General features: G+C 40.2%; 2 protein-coding genes across 2 annotated transcripts; both read left to right on the forward strand.

Moving 5' to 3' along the window:
• The first annotated feature begins 2,184 nt into the window (after nt 1-2,184).
• Nucleotides 2,185-2,712, forward strand: LOC135430056 (uncharacterized). Its single transcript, XM_064684603.1, has one exon. It carries the CDS (start codon nt 2,185-2,187, stop codon nt 2,710-2,712), a length of 528 nt encoding a protein of 175 aa, XP_064540673.1.
• A 5,931-nt stretch (nt 2,713-8,643) lies between these two features.
• Nucleotides 8,644-9,171, forward strand: LOC135430058 (uncharacterized). Its single transcript, XM_064684604.1, has one exon. The coding sequence runs from the start codon at nt 8,644-8,646 to the stop codon at nt 9,169-9,171; it is 528 nt and encodes a 175-aa protein (XP_064540674.1).
• Nucleotides 9,172-15,357: the final 6,186 nt, after the last annotated feature.

Raw genomic sequence — 15,357 nt, forward strand, 5'->3', positions numbered from 1 at the left:
AAGCACACCACGTAAATATTGTAATACGATACACACCAACTGAAATTTGTAACAATAAACCTTAGAGGCCCAAAATTATATGGCGCATCCAAGCCGTCAAGTTGAATATTCTATTCATGTAAATTCCGTTATTTGGTCTCAAGCTCTCTCAAAACGTAGTTTGCTAAGCGACCGCAACAGATAGATAACCAATTCATATTTAGTGACAATAAAGAATATATTATATTTTTTTAAAGTTTCTAACCATGTAAAACTTAATTTGCGCACTCGGTAGGATACGTCGAAATAACTTAAGATCGGTAAGGGATAACTAAGTCGCGTATACAACAAACGTTTTTTCGATTACTAATCCGTATATGAACTTTGGGTCACTAGTAGTTCGTTGACATTGACCCTTTGGGAAATAAAGACTACCAGGTAGTGAACGAATATCACTATATAACAGTAATTACGACTAGATAAGAATATCTTCTGACCCCTGCAATATGCAATTAGTAGGTCTTTCTAATAAGATAAAAAACGATAATAATTATTTTTGGATTCTGCAGCAGTCGCATCAAAATAAAATAACCTAATATTCATACAAGCATAAAAAGCGGTCGTACACTTAGTTTAGTGAAACAGCTGTTCGTTGGAAACAAGCCTCTCTTGCACTTTCCGCAGCTACTATAAACATGCATTTTCTCCTTTTTCTCGCCCACTTGTTCGTTAGTTGTTGATCGAGGCGAATCGAAAAATATTTCTGAGCCACAGCCTTATAGCTTATCTCTATATATAAAACTGTTTGTCCTGACTGACTGACTGACTGACTGATTGGTGATCAACGCACAGCCCAAACCGTAAGAGCTAGGAAGCTAAAATTTTCAATATAGTTACCTTATGTGATGAAGGTGCACGTTAAGACGGGGTTTCGGGAGATTCCACCCGCAAGTGTGGAAAAATCGCGAAAAACGTTTGTATGTAACTTTTTTGTTTACCATCCGATCGGCCTCAACTTATTTTCAAAGATCTTTGTTCAAAATCATTTGAGGGGTGCTTCACACTTTTAGGAAATTCCAAACTTTATTTCAAACTTATTTTTAAAGCTCTACATAAGAACTTAACAAATATATATTTCAGCGATTTAGGAAATTCCACCCGCAAAAGTGGTAAATTGGCGGAAAACGGTTGTATGAAAGTTTTCTGTTTACCATCCGATCGGCCTCAAACTCATTTTCAAAGATCTATGTTCAAATTCATTTGAGGGGTGTTTCACACTTTTTGAAAAATCCATCCCTCCTTGGTGCAAACCGGGATCGAAAAAGAGCTATAAGAAAAATCATTTGAGACGTGTTTCACATTTTTCGCAAAATCTAAACTCCTTCGGTGGAAAATGCATTTCAAAGATTTTTTTGGTGAATTTTAAGTTTGTCCGATTTGCATGAAAGTTGTTTGATTCCCGTCCGATCAGTTTCAAAATCATTTTCAGAGCTTTTTGAACACATTGATTTTATAACATACGTGACACGGGCAAGGACGGTCTATACCCGCTAGTAACTTATAAAATTTGACAAAAAAAAACTTTTTATAACGTATTGTTGTTAAAAGCCAAAATTGACTTTAATTCTTGGCTAAGGTTTCAAAAAAGTTGCTAAAAAACATAAGCGACTCAACATTTGGAGGCATTGGCGAGATTTAATATTGCAGTGCATAAGAGCAAATTAAATATATTGCCAAACTAAAAATAAAAAAAAAAAGGTATTATTCAAGTGCAACAAAAGTATTGTGACTTCTTATAATTAGGCAATTGTAAAACGCCTATGTGTGCTGACAATTTACAGCTCCCAAAATTCACATATACATAGACGCCGCTAGTTGACTTTGGCGATCCCCCTTTTGTGCGGTCATTCGCCGGCTCAGCTTAAATAAATACGCTTGTACATAGGCAGCTGCACTCTTCGCATTTTTCGTGTGCGTTGTTCTTCAGCTATACAGCTTTGGTATTCCGATTTAGCGAGACTAGCGAGACTAGGGTATTGAAAGGTATTTATCTGACGAGAAAATTAATACCTCTTGTGCCACCGACTTAGAAGTACGTGTTCTTTTAATTGAACAAACTAAGTCTGCCTTTAATGCCGCGCATGACTTCCTGAATTTTGATGAATTGGCAGCAAATTACGCGATGATTTCGTCGAGGTGGTAGCCATGATTGAAGCTCGCGTTCGCGTAAATATTCAGCGAAGTCAATCTAACGTGCCGTCCCATTCAATCTTAGTTCATCATGAGGAGTTGTTAGCCCCAACCGTGATCGTGACCAACCGAACTCGCTTGCCCGAGCTCAAATTAGCTACGTTTTCCGGTGGCTACACCGAATATTCGGATTTCATCGCGATGTTTCGGTCGGTCGGCGACAAGGAAACCGAGCTGTCGAATATTGAACAGATGCAGCATCTCCGCTCACGTTTTTCTGCGTTGGATTCGGTTCGATCGTTGGAGTTTTCCGGTGCCAATTATCGTGTGGCTCTGGATATTCTGAAGAGAAGATTTAGTAATAAAAGTCTTGTTTTCCAGGCAAACATCAACGAGATTCTTGGGCTCAAGAGGGTAGATTCGGAATCGGCTTCAAAACTCCTTGAGTTCTCGGACAATTTCAATTCGCATATTCGTGCGTTGCAGACCTTGGGCAGTTTTGAGCGAATTTCAGGATGCATAATAGTGCAGACGCTGCTTTAAAAGTTGGACACTCAGAATCAGACCAAATGGGAGGAGGCCGCAGGCATTGACAAAATCCCGTCATCCGATGAGTTCTTCACATTTCTGGAAAGGCGTTGTCAAAGGCTGGAGAACGTGCAACATGCCATGTCATCCCATAGGAAGGAAGTCAAGAAACTGGCACTATGTTATAACTGCCTAAGGAAGGGACATCAAACTCGGTCTTGCAGTAGAAGTCATTGTCGTACTTGTGGGGGAAAACATCATACCCTACTGCACTTAGCTACATCACCAGATGCTAAAGCGTCGACAACATCACATACATTGCCCGCTTTGACCGCAGCTACTTCAATTTACGCTCACTCCAATACCCCTCTTGCTGTCCAAGGTCTTCAGTCTGGTGTTGTGCTCTTGGCCACTGTAGTGGTAACGGTAAAGAAAAGTTCTGGTTCGTCGATTTCTCAGTCTTCAGCGAAAATTGGGTCGGCATTCGCATCTGAAGGAGCTGTACTCGGCATTCATCAAAGAGTTTCTGGATCTGAATCACCTGTCGCAAGATAATCCAGAGTTGAGTGGCTGTTGTAAATACTTCCTCCCACACAATCGCGTCTTAAAGGAAGACAGCACCAAAATTAAGTTGCGTGTTGTGTTTGATGGCTCTGCGACAACTGAATCTGGATATTCTCATAATGATATGCTGATGGCAGGACCTATCATTCAACCTAAATTGTTCCACGTCCTGATCTGATTTCACAACTATCCTGTTGCTTAGACAGTTGACATTTGCAAAATATATCGCTGTGTCCTTGTGACTGCGCCTGATAGTTATTTCAGCTGCATCCTATGGTCGCGTGGCAATTTCAAGCTTCGAAAGTAGTGTTCCAGTCCCCAAGAAGTCCTCGATGGAATAGGTGATGAAGAAAGGGAACAATATTTGAAGTTCGATGATGGTAGCGATGTCACCAAACATCCATCCAAACCAAACACGAAGACCCGTTTTACAAAAAAAACATATAAATCACGCAAAACTAAATCACCTTATTGTTCGCCTCTTTGGATCATACCCAAAAAGAAAAATGCATCCGGGAAACAAAAATTTAGAATATTCATTGACTATCGAAGCCTTAATGAAGTAACAGCTGATGACAAATACCCTATACCAGCAATGGATATATACTCGACATACTTGGTAAATGTCAGTATTTCACTACCATTGACCTCGTGAAAGGTTTTTGTCAGATCCAAATGGACGAAAACTCAATTCCTAAGATCTACAAGGATATGGACGACAAAATTGCATACTCCACTTCTTTGGAGGAACATATATTGTCATTGAGGAATTATTCACAAAACTAAGGGAGGCTAATCTAAAACAACAATTAGATACATGTATGAAACCTAGCCCAGCCAAAATCGAGGCAATACAAAAATACCCAATACCTTCAACAGCGAAGGGAATCAAATAATTTTTAGAACTTTGCTATTTTTACCGAAAGTTCATCCCAAATTTTGCAAAAATATCGGATCCAATGGCAGCAATATTGAAAAAAGGTGCAGTCATAAACACCAAAGATAAACAGTACATAAAGCATTCGAAAAATTAAAGCTACTTATCATGTCCGATCCGGTACTAGTATATCATAATTTCAAGAAACAATTATCCCAAGATCATAAACCAATCTGTTATGCCAGCAGAACAATAAATGAACAGGAAGTCAACTATTCGGCAATAGAAAAGAAACTTTTAGCTATTGTCTGGGCCACTAAATACTTAAGGTCCTATCTTTTTGGAAAGAAATTCGAGATATTTAGTGATCCCAAACCCCTGGTTTGGTTGAGTAGTATGAAAGAACCCAATATGAAGCTACAGAGATGGAAAATTAAGCTGAGTTTGATTACCATATGAAGTATGTTCCAGGTAAAGAAACTTACATAGCAGACGCCTTATCGCGAATCAAAATATGGAAAAATTTATTAGGCGAAACCCCAAATAGCCTAGCAGCAATAATACATAGTGCACAGGAAGACAATGAAAACCACCACAATTCATAAAAACCAACAAAGTTCACAAACTATGAATGAATATTTAATGAATATTTATGCACTAAGAAAAGTGTAGTTTGAAAAGTGAAGCCGATTTCATAGTTTTTCAAAACGTTTATATTGAAATAATTAAACCAAATAACCTAACAAAACTAATGAAATCCACAAAACAAGTGATTGATAACCAAACCTATGCAGACTACAAGGAAATTATCTTTAAAACCCATAAAGACTTATTGAATCCAGGTATCGAAAAAGTTACAGCACTTTTTAAAGAAAAATATTATTAACGCGATCATCAAAAACTTAAACAAAACATCATAAATTAATGCGAAATATGCAACATAGCTAAAACTGAACATAGAGATACTAAACTCATTTCAAACCACTCCGGAAACACTTATCAATAGAGAAAAATACGTCATGGATTTTTATATCATTGACAATTGACAATTTCTATCTTCTTTACACATTTATTCCAAATATGCTGCATTAATAGAAATGAATAGCAAAGATTGGCTCGAAAGAAAACGAGCAATCCTCCAAAATTTCAATCTAATGGGAAAACCAACCGAAATTAAAGCCGACAAAGACTCAGCACTCATATTTGCAACACTTCAATTATGGTTACAGTCCGAGAATGCTCAAATAACAATAACCACTTGTAAGAATGGAATATCTGACATAGAGAGTTTTTACAAAACAGTTAACGAAAAACTAAGAATAATTAACAGCGAGTCCGACCCAGAGAACACCTAACAACATTTGAAACAATATTCTATACTTACAGCCATAAAACAAAACATAAGACAACTGGTAGAACACCACCTGATATCTTCATATATGCCGGAGCCCCGCAGATAACACCCAAATAAACAAACTAAATAAAATAGCAAGTCTAACTGTAAAACACCCTGACTTTGAAATAGATACTAGGTTTAAGGAATCTACCAAAAACACTTTTAAAACAAGGTTGTATCAATAGAGAAATGCTAATAGAAGGTAACAACCTTATAAAAGCGTCAAACTGTTCAATTCAATTAGATGAAATAATAATCACAAGCACAATGTAGGATTATACACAAACAATTTATTTGAGCAATAATGTAACCAAATTAGAACCATTGTATCAATAGAGAAATGCTAATAGAAGGTAACAACCTTATAAAAGCGTCAAACTGTTCAATTCAATTAGATGAAATAATAATCACAAGCACAATGTAGGATTATACACAAACAATTTATTTGAGCAATAATGTAACCAAATTAGAACCACTATCATACATTCAAGCCAAAGAAATTGTAAAAGAGCACACTAAAATGTGCAACACTTTTCAAATTCTAACCGTAACAACACTTTGCATAATCGTAAGTGCACATAATATTGTATATTATCTATAAGTTCAAAGCATTACCCCAAAGAATAATTGTAAAGTATAAGAAACAAACAAAAAATCGGAAATAGAAGAACCAATAAATATACAACTACATGAAAATATTGTAGGCAATAGCAAATTAAATGAAACCGATAATATAATAATTAGCAATCACCCATTATATCCGAAAATATCCGACGGAGGACACGCTAGTTTCTTAGGGATGGGGAAGTGTCATATGTACCACACCCACAACACATACTATACTTGCACATACAGTCATATATTCAAATATAGCATATGTCCACAGCACTAATATCCAAGCCCTTATACATTAGACCTAGCAACTAAGCACACCACGTAAATATTGTAATACGATACACACCAACTGAAATTTGTAACAATAAACCTTAGAGGCCCAAAATTATATGGCGCATCCAAGCCGTCAAGTTGAATATTCTATTCATGTAAATTCCGTTATTTGGTCTCAAGCTCTCTCAAAACGTAGTTTGCTAAGCGACCGCAACAGATAGATAACCAATTCATATTTAGTGACAATAAAGAATATATTATATTTTTTTAAAGTTTCTAACCATGTAAAACTTAATTTGCGCACTCGGTAGGATACGTCGAAATAACTTAAGATCGGTAAGGGATAACTAAGTCGCGTATACAACAAACGTTTTTTCGATTACTAATCCGTATATGAACTTTGGGTCACTAGTAGTTCGTTGACATTGACCCTTTGGGAAATAAAGACTACCAGGTAGTGAACGAATATCACTATATAACAGTAATTACGACTAGATAAGAATATCTTCTGACCCCTGCAATATGCAATTAGTAGGTCTTTCTAATAAGATAAAAAACGATAATAATTATTTTTGGATTCTGCAGCAGTCGCATCAAAATAAAATAACCTAATATTCATACAAGCATAAAAAGCGGTCGTACACTTAGTTTAGTGAAACAGCTGTTCGTTGGAAACAAGCCTCTCTCGCACTTTCCGCAGCTACTATAAACATGCATTTTCTCCTTTTTCTCGCCCACTTGTTCGTTAGTTGTTGATCGAGGCGAATCGAAAAATATTTCTGAGCCACAGCCTTATAGCTTATCTCTATATATAAAACTGTTTGTCCTGACTGACTGACTGACTGACTGATTGGTGATCAACGCACAGCCCAAACCGTAAGAGCTAGGAAGCTGAAATTTTCAATATAGTTACCTTATGTGATGAAGGTGCACGTTAAGACGGGGTTTCGGGAAATTCCACCCGCAAGTGTGGAAAAATCGCGAAAAACGTTTGTATGTAACTTTTTTGTTTACCATCCGATCGGCCTCAACTTATTTTCAAAGATCTTTGTTCAAAATCATTTGAGGGGTGCTTCACACTTTTAGGAAATTCCAAACTTTATTTCAAACTTATTTTTAAAGCTCTACATAAGAACTTAACAAATATATATTTCAGCGATTTAGGAAATTCCACCCGCAAAAGTGGTAAATTGGCGGAAAACGGTTGTATGAAAGTTTTCTGTTTACCATCAGATCGGCCTCAAACTCATTTTCAAAGATCTATGTTCAAATTCATTTGAGGGGTGTTTCACACTTTTTGAAAAATCCATCCCTCCTTGGTGCAAACCGGGATCGAAAAAGAGCTATAAGAAAAATCATTTGAGACGTGTTTCACATTTTTCGCAAAATCTAAACTCCTTCGGTCGAAAATGCATTTCAAAGATTTTTTTGGTGAATTTTAAGTTTGTCCGATTTGCATGAAAGTTGTTTGATTCCCGTCCGATCAGTTTCAAAATCATTTTCAGAGCTTTTTGAACACATTGATTTTATAACATACGTGACACGGGCAAGGACGGTCTATACCCGCTAGTAACTTATAAAATTTGACAAAAAAAAACTTTTTATAACGTATTGTTGTTAAAAGCCAAAATTGACTTTAATTCTTGGCTAAGGTTTCAAAAAAGTTGCTAAAAAACATAAGCGACTCAACATTTGGAGGCATTGGCGAGATTTAATATTGCAGTGCATAAGAGCAAATTAAATATATTGCCAAACTAAAAATAAAAAAAAAAGGTATTATTCAAGTGCAACAAAAGTATTGTGACTTCTTATAATTAGGCAATTGTAAAACGCCTATGTGTGCTGACAATTTACAGCTCCCAAAATTCACATATACATAGACGCCGCTAGTTGACTTTGGCGATCCCCCTTTTGTGCGGTCATTCGCCGGCTCAGCTTAAATAAATACGCTTGTACATAGGCAGCTGCACTCTTCGCATTTTTCGTGTGCGTTGTTCTTCAGCTATACAGCTTTGGTATTCCGATTTAGCGAGACTAGCGAGACTAGGTATATAGAAAGGTATTTATCTGACGAGAAAATTAATACCTCTTGTGCCACCGACTTAGAAGTACGTGTTCTTTTAATTGAACAAACTAAGTCTGCCTTTAATGCCGCGCATGACTTCCTGAATTTTGATGAATTGGCAGCAAATTACGCGATGATTTCGTCGAGGTGGTAGCCATGATTGAAGCTCGCGTTCGCGTAAATATTCAGCGAAGTCAATCTAACGTGCCGTCCCATTCAATCTTAGTTCATCATGAGGAGTTGTTAGCCCCAACCGTGATCGTGACCAACCGAACTCGCTTGCCCGAGCTCAAATTAGCTACGTTTTCCGGTGGCTACACCGAATATTCGGATTTCATCGCGATGTTTCGGTCGGTCGGCGACAAGGAAACCGAGCTGTCGAATATTGAACAGATGCAGCATCTCCGCTCACGTTTTTCTGCGTTGGATTCGGTTCGATCGTTGGAGTTTTCCGGTGCCAATTATCGTGTGGCTCTGGATATTCTGAAGAGAAGATTTAGTAATAAAAGTCTTGTTTTCCAGGCAAACATCAACGAGATTCTTGGGCTCAAGAGGGTAGATTCGGAATCGGCTTCAAAACTCCTTGAGTTCTCGGACAATTTCAATTCGCATATTCGTGCGTTGCAGACCTTGGGCAGTTTTGAGCGAATTTCAGGATGCATAATAGTGCAGACGCTGCTTTAAAAGTTGGACACTCAGAATCAGACCAAATGGGAGGAGGCCGCAGGCATTGACAAAATCCCGTCATCCGATGAGTTCTTCACATTTCTGGAAAGGCGTTGTCAAAGGCTGGAGAACGTGCAACATGCCATGTCATCCCATAGGAAGGAAGTCAAGAAACTGGCACTATGTTATAACTGCCTAAGGAAGGGACATCAAACTCGGTCTTGCAGTAGAAGTCATTGTCGTACTTGTGGGGGAAAACATCATACCCTACTGCACTTAGCTACATCACCAGATGCTAAAGCGTCGACAACATCACATACATTGCCCGCTTTGACCGCAGCTACTTCAATTTACGCTCACTCCAATACCCCTCTTGCTGTCCAAGGTCTTCAGTCTGGTGTTGTGCTCTTGGCCACTGTAGTGGTAACGGTAAAGAAAAGTTCTGGTTCGTCGATTTCTCAGTCTTCAGCGAAAATTGGGTCGGCATTCGCATCTGAAGGAGCTGTACTCGGCATTCATCAAAGAGTTTCTGGATCTGAATCACCTGTCGCAAGATAATCCAGAGTTGAGTGGCTGTTGTAAATACTTCCTCCCACACAATCGCGTCTTAAAGGAAGACAGCACCAAAATTAAGTTGCGTGTTGTGTTTGATGGCTCTGCGACAACTGAATCTGGATATTCTCTTAATGATATGCTGATGGCAGGACCTATCATTCAACCTAAATTGTTCCACGTCCTGATCTGATTTCACAACTATCCTGTTGCTCTGACAGTTGACATTTGCAAAATATATCGCTGTGTCCTTGTGACTGCGCCTGATAGTTATTTCAGCTGCATCCTATGGTCGCGTGGCAATTTCAAGCTTCGAAAGTAGTGTTCCAGTCCCCAAGAAGTCCTCGATGGAATAGGTGATGAAGAAAGGGAACAATATTTGAAGTTCGATGATGGTAGCGATGTCACCAAGGCCATAGTGTTGTATGGGATCCAGCGATCGACCAGTTGGTAATTTTATTTTCTGTTCTAGATTTCACTGTTAACCCCTGCAGGAGCGTAGTTCTGTCTATTGTTGCCCGGTTTTATGATCCGCTTGGACTTTTGGGTCCAGTCATAACTAAAGCAAAGACCTTTCATCAACAGCTTTGTATAGACCAATTAACTTGGGATGAAAGTAGTGTAAGTTACATTTTTGGCGGAGCGAGAGCGCATTACAGCTTTATCACTCGCTATGGGAGCGAAATCGCCTTTCTTCGCCGCCTTAGCTTTATTTTGCCTTAAGAAGTTAAGTTGTCGAATAATAACATAGCAATTAGCACGAGAACGTATAATCTGCCTTTTAAAGCAACCAAAGTTTGTTTTTTAATTATATAAAATAATATAATTTTTCATGGAGCCCCCGGGTGGACAGTTTTAAAAGATAATTTTGCGTATTAAATAAAATCACGTGGTTTAAGTTCAAGTAGCTGTGGCTCGCGAGTTAGTTGAATTGAAAAGAAAAATTATTTCGCGTCGGCCGGGAATAATTAAAAAATAAATCTATCCTGCTGCCACCATTGGAGAATGCCAAGGAAAGTAGCTTCCAAAGTGGAACGTCCGGAACAGCAGGTACTGTGCTAATAATTGAAAGCCCAACTCTATTGGCTCGGTTGCGCTAATGAAGCAAACGCTTTCAATTCTTGGCACTTATGTAAAGTAGTTGAGCATAAATAACATTTGCATGTCCTTACTAACCGCTTTGGATATTTATACATATAATTAATTTTGCTTATAGTTTGTCGTTTCCCCCTTCTTGCCATCACTCTCAACCACTGTAAATTATACAGTTGTCCGAGACCAAGCGCTTGTATATAAGTGCAGTACACGCATACATACACACGGTGGCTGTGCAATTCTTGTTGTACGCATTTTTCGATGGCGCGTTTCGGTCAAGAGAAGCTCGCTCCCCTACGCTTTATTGATCAGGCATAACAGTTTTTTTAATTTGTTTTGGCAATTCGATTTTAAATTAAATTAATAATTATTAAATCAAATTTAGAGTCAAATATGGCTACTAAGGAAAGTTTTGACGATTCATTAAAGAAACGCAATATGTCCGTTAAAAGCATAATACGTTTAAATGATCAAATAATAAAGGGTAAATTAAACCTAGAATCTACAGAGTTGGAATGCAGATTAGAAATGCTGGTCTCGCATATAGATAAAGCGTTAAAATATCAGACTCGAGTAGAAACTATTGACTGTATAACGACGGAAGCTCATCTAAGGTCCGTTATCAAGACATTAAGTCCTGCAACACCTGCAAGCATGCCAGATGCGGCTCCACGCACACGTCTTCCGCATCTAGCACTTCCCAAGTTTAGTGTAAAATACTCAGAGTTTAAAAATTATATTAGCCTGTCCGAAACTCTTGTTCATAAAGATCAAGGGATCCCGAGCATAGAGAAATTCAATCATCTGATCTCATGTCTCTCTGCTGAAGATAGACGCACTGTTAGAGCGTTTCAAGTGCACAAGTGCAGAGTATGCAGTCGTTCTCATAACACACTGTTGCATACGTACTCTGCCGTTTCTAACGTTCGAGCGTTACCACCATCCCTTCGCAGAGGATCAACCATCGACTTCACATGCTATGCATGCGAATGTGTCTGATAGCGTAATCCTAACTATCGCAGTTGTTAGCGTTAAAACGAGAAGTGGCGAGTTCATTTTGGCTAGAGCTTTACTCGATTCTGGTTCACAAATGAATTTTAGAACAGATTAGCTAGCAAAACGATTGCAGCTGCGTAGAGAGGAGGCTAGTATCAGCTTACTTGGTATTGCTCAATGCAATACTCAACTAAGGAAGAGTTCTCATTAGATTTGTGGATTTTGAAGACCATTTCGGGTTACCAGCCTGACCATACGGTCAATGTCAGTGATTGGAAAATCCCGGAGAACCTGCAATTGGCTGATCCATAAGTAACAGAAGATCAACATGCTCATCGGAGCTGAGAAGTTCTTTGAGCGTTTGTTTGTCGGTCACATTAAACCAGGTCCGAATTGTCTGATTCTGCAAAAGACACTAGTTGGCTGGATTGACTCAGGGCGTTACACGCCGTCAAGTCATGAGAAGACTCATACTAATAATTTGAGTTGTCAAGAAAAGTCATACCTCGATAGACAAAACGTTGCAGAAATTTTGGTCATTGGAGGAGTTGCCTGCAGCCAAAAAGGTCCGAACAGTTGAACACCAGTTATGTGAGAGCCACTTTCTAGATAATTTGGATATATTGCCGTCAAGTAGATTTAAAGTAAGACTGCCATTCAAATCAGATCCCAATCAGCTTTTCAACTCCTTCGAGGTTGCTAGGCGTCGTTTTCTGTCGCTTAAAAGACGCTTGTCTCGAGATCCCGAGCTCATGGAGGAATATTTAACTTTAGGTCACATGTCTAAAATAGATGATCAGATTCCAAGTACTCTACACTTCTTCATTCCGTATCAGTGTGTTTTAAGACCACAAAGACATCGACCAAGTGACGCGTTGTGTCGGACATCATCTCAAATTGCGTTAAATGACCTTCTAATGGTTGGACCGTCCATTTTAGAGGAGCTATATTCGACTGTGCTTCGATTTAGAATCTACAAATATGCATTGACAGCTGACATCAAAAAAATGTATAGGCAGGTCATGCTGCATGAAGCAGATCGAGATTTCCAGCTCGTAGCGTGGAGAAAGAACCCATCTGACTCTTTGAGGTTCTTCAGGTTAAACACTGTAACTTACGGCACTGCGCCCACCCCGTTCTTGGCAATACGGTGTTTAACAAAGCTAAGCGAAATGAGCGAGTCATCACAACCTAAAGCTGCTGATGTTATCAGGCACAACTTTTAGGTCGATGATTTACTGACTGATGCTGCATGCGTAGAGAACCTTCAGACAATTAAGTCTGCAGTGTCGCAAATACTTTAAAGTACAGGTTTCGAACTAACCAAATGGTTTTCGAATTCTCTTGAGTTATCCGCAGTCACACTGCAGAAGGTTATCGTATTTCATTGTTGACAGCCAAATCTAAAGTAAATCTAATCGTCGGCCATCGAGGAGTCCAACAAACCGTCCATCGCGAAAACGCGACGAGCTTCGTCGGAGCAAGTCGCCAATTTCAGGAGTTGCAAGCTCGAATCGAGGAAGAGGCGGACACAATTCGCGAATTCGCATCAAAAAGCGGATGCGAATTTGCGTTCATACCGCCAAGAGCTCCGCACTTCGGGTTCTGTGGGAGGCAGGTGTGAAGTCTGCAAAGCACCTACTCCTACGGACCGTAGGCAGCCTGCTGCTAACGGCCGAAGAGCTGCACAGCTGCAGTGGAAGCCGTCCTCAATTCCAGGCCCCTGGGAACAATATGCGAGGACCCAAGCGATGGCGAGGCTCTAACGCCAGGCCACCTACTGGTGGGACGCCCATTAAGGGCTCTGCCAGCAGTGGGGTCCCCGGACCAGCAGAGTCTTACCTGCTTGCATCGATGGCGAGCTATCACGTTGCTCAAGCAACAGTTTTGGCGGCGATAGTCAAAGGAGTATGTGCTCGGACTCCAAGTGCGGAGCAAGTGGCACCATCGCCTGACAAACGTCATCGTGGGGGAGCTGGTGGTCGTCGCCGAGGAAAATCTGCCGCCCCAGCAGTGGCTGATCGGCAGAGTGACGGCGGTGCACGCAGGAGAGGACGGCGTCGTAAGAGTGGCAGAAATAAGGACGGATAGCGGCGGAAAATTTAAAAGGCCGATCCACAAGTTAGATCGGCTACCTGTCAAATGAAGCGCTTCATGGTGGCCGGTGTTGTCGCAGATCCGCACATTACTTCAAAAAAATGAATTTGAGTCTGGTGTAAGTTAGGTTTAGGGCGGAGCGAAAGCGCAGTATAGCTTGATCACTCGCTCTGGGAGCTAATTCGCCTCGCTTTACCGCCTTAGCTTTATTTAGGCTTAAGAAGTTCAGTTGTCGAATATTATTCCTTACAAAGCGATAAGCACGAAAATGCATAATCTGCATTTTAAAGCCTCCAAAGTTTATTTTTTATTTATATATGTGGGGCGAAGCTATGTGCACAACCATCTTCATCAGCCAGTTCTACTGCTAGTGTGATTCGTCTGTTGTTCTATCCTGGATAAGAGATGAGCCCTTCAAATTCCATGTTTACGTGGCAAATCGTGTGGCTGCCATACAAGAATTTACCGACAGTATGGAGTGGCGATATGCTCTGACGGACAGAAATCGGATTAGTTTCATGGCTCATCGTATCTATTAGATGGTCGCCAAATTGTCCTGTGACTTGTCTTCCTGAAAGTCCAACCATTGAATTAAGGAAAAGAATGCTGATCATCAAATCTCTAATACGGATTTAACTCTTGCTTGGCTCCATGCAGCGCATGTGGGTGATCTCCGTGTGGGTGGCCGGCTTACCAATTCGTCTCTAGACTATGATGCGCAACATCCCGTTATTTTGCTTCGGCGTCATGCAATCACCTTAGCTTTCATCGCTCAGTTTTATGAAAGGAATATATATACTGGTCCCCGTGCACTTCTGTCCAAAATTCGACTTCAATATTGGCCGATTGGTGGATTGAGAACAGTCTCTAAAGCAGGTAGTAGATGTGTGTGGTGCTTCAAGCGAAGCCAATTTCATCGAGCCAGTGATAGCAAGGTTTCCAAAGGAACGTCTGGGAGCCGTTCGGACGTTCACCGTAACTGGAGTCGATTGTTGCGGTCCTCTCTTCTAAAAGTCAGAAGTTCGTACGAGACCGCCCATCAAGTGCTACGTTAGCGTACTCATCGGCTTCAGCAGCAAGGCCATGCACTTAGAGCTACTCAAAGACCTATCGACTGCTACATTTTGGAGTGCCCTAAAACGATTCATCGCCACTCGGGGCAAACCCAGACGCATTGGGTCCGACATCGCAACAAACTTTTGGGGCGAAGAACGAGCTGGTAGATTTTAACGTCTCCTCCTTAGCGATCCCTACGTGGAAGCAATTCAGCAGTTTTGTCTCGCAGATGTCACAGAGTGGAAATTCCCCCTCGTTCTCTGCACTTTGCTGGACTATTGGAGTCGGCAGTGAGCTCCGAACTCTTGTTTGCCAAATTGCAGCCATTGTACTCACACCCATTATTCTCGATTTCAGAAAACCCATCAAACCTAGATGCCCTGACTCCTGCTCATCTACTGTTTGGTG

Source organism: Drosophila montana, unplaced genomic scaffold, assembly GCF_035044405.1.
Source record: "Drosophila montana isolate Dmon_TW-CO22-7 unplaced genomic scaffold, ASM3504440v1 contig_2848_1, whole genome shotgun sequence".
NCBI lineage: Eukaryota > Metazoa > Arthropoda > Insecta > Diptera > Drosophilidae > Drosophila > Drosophila montana.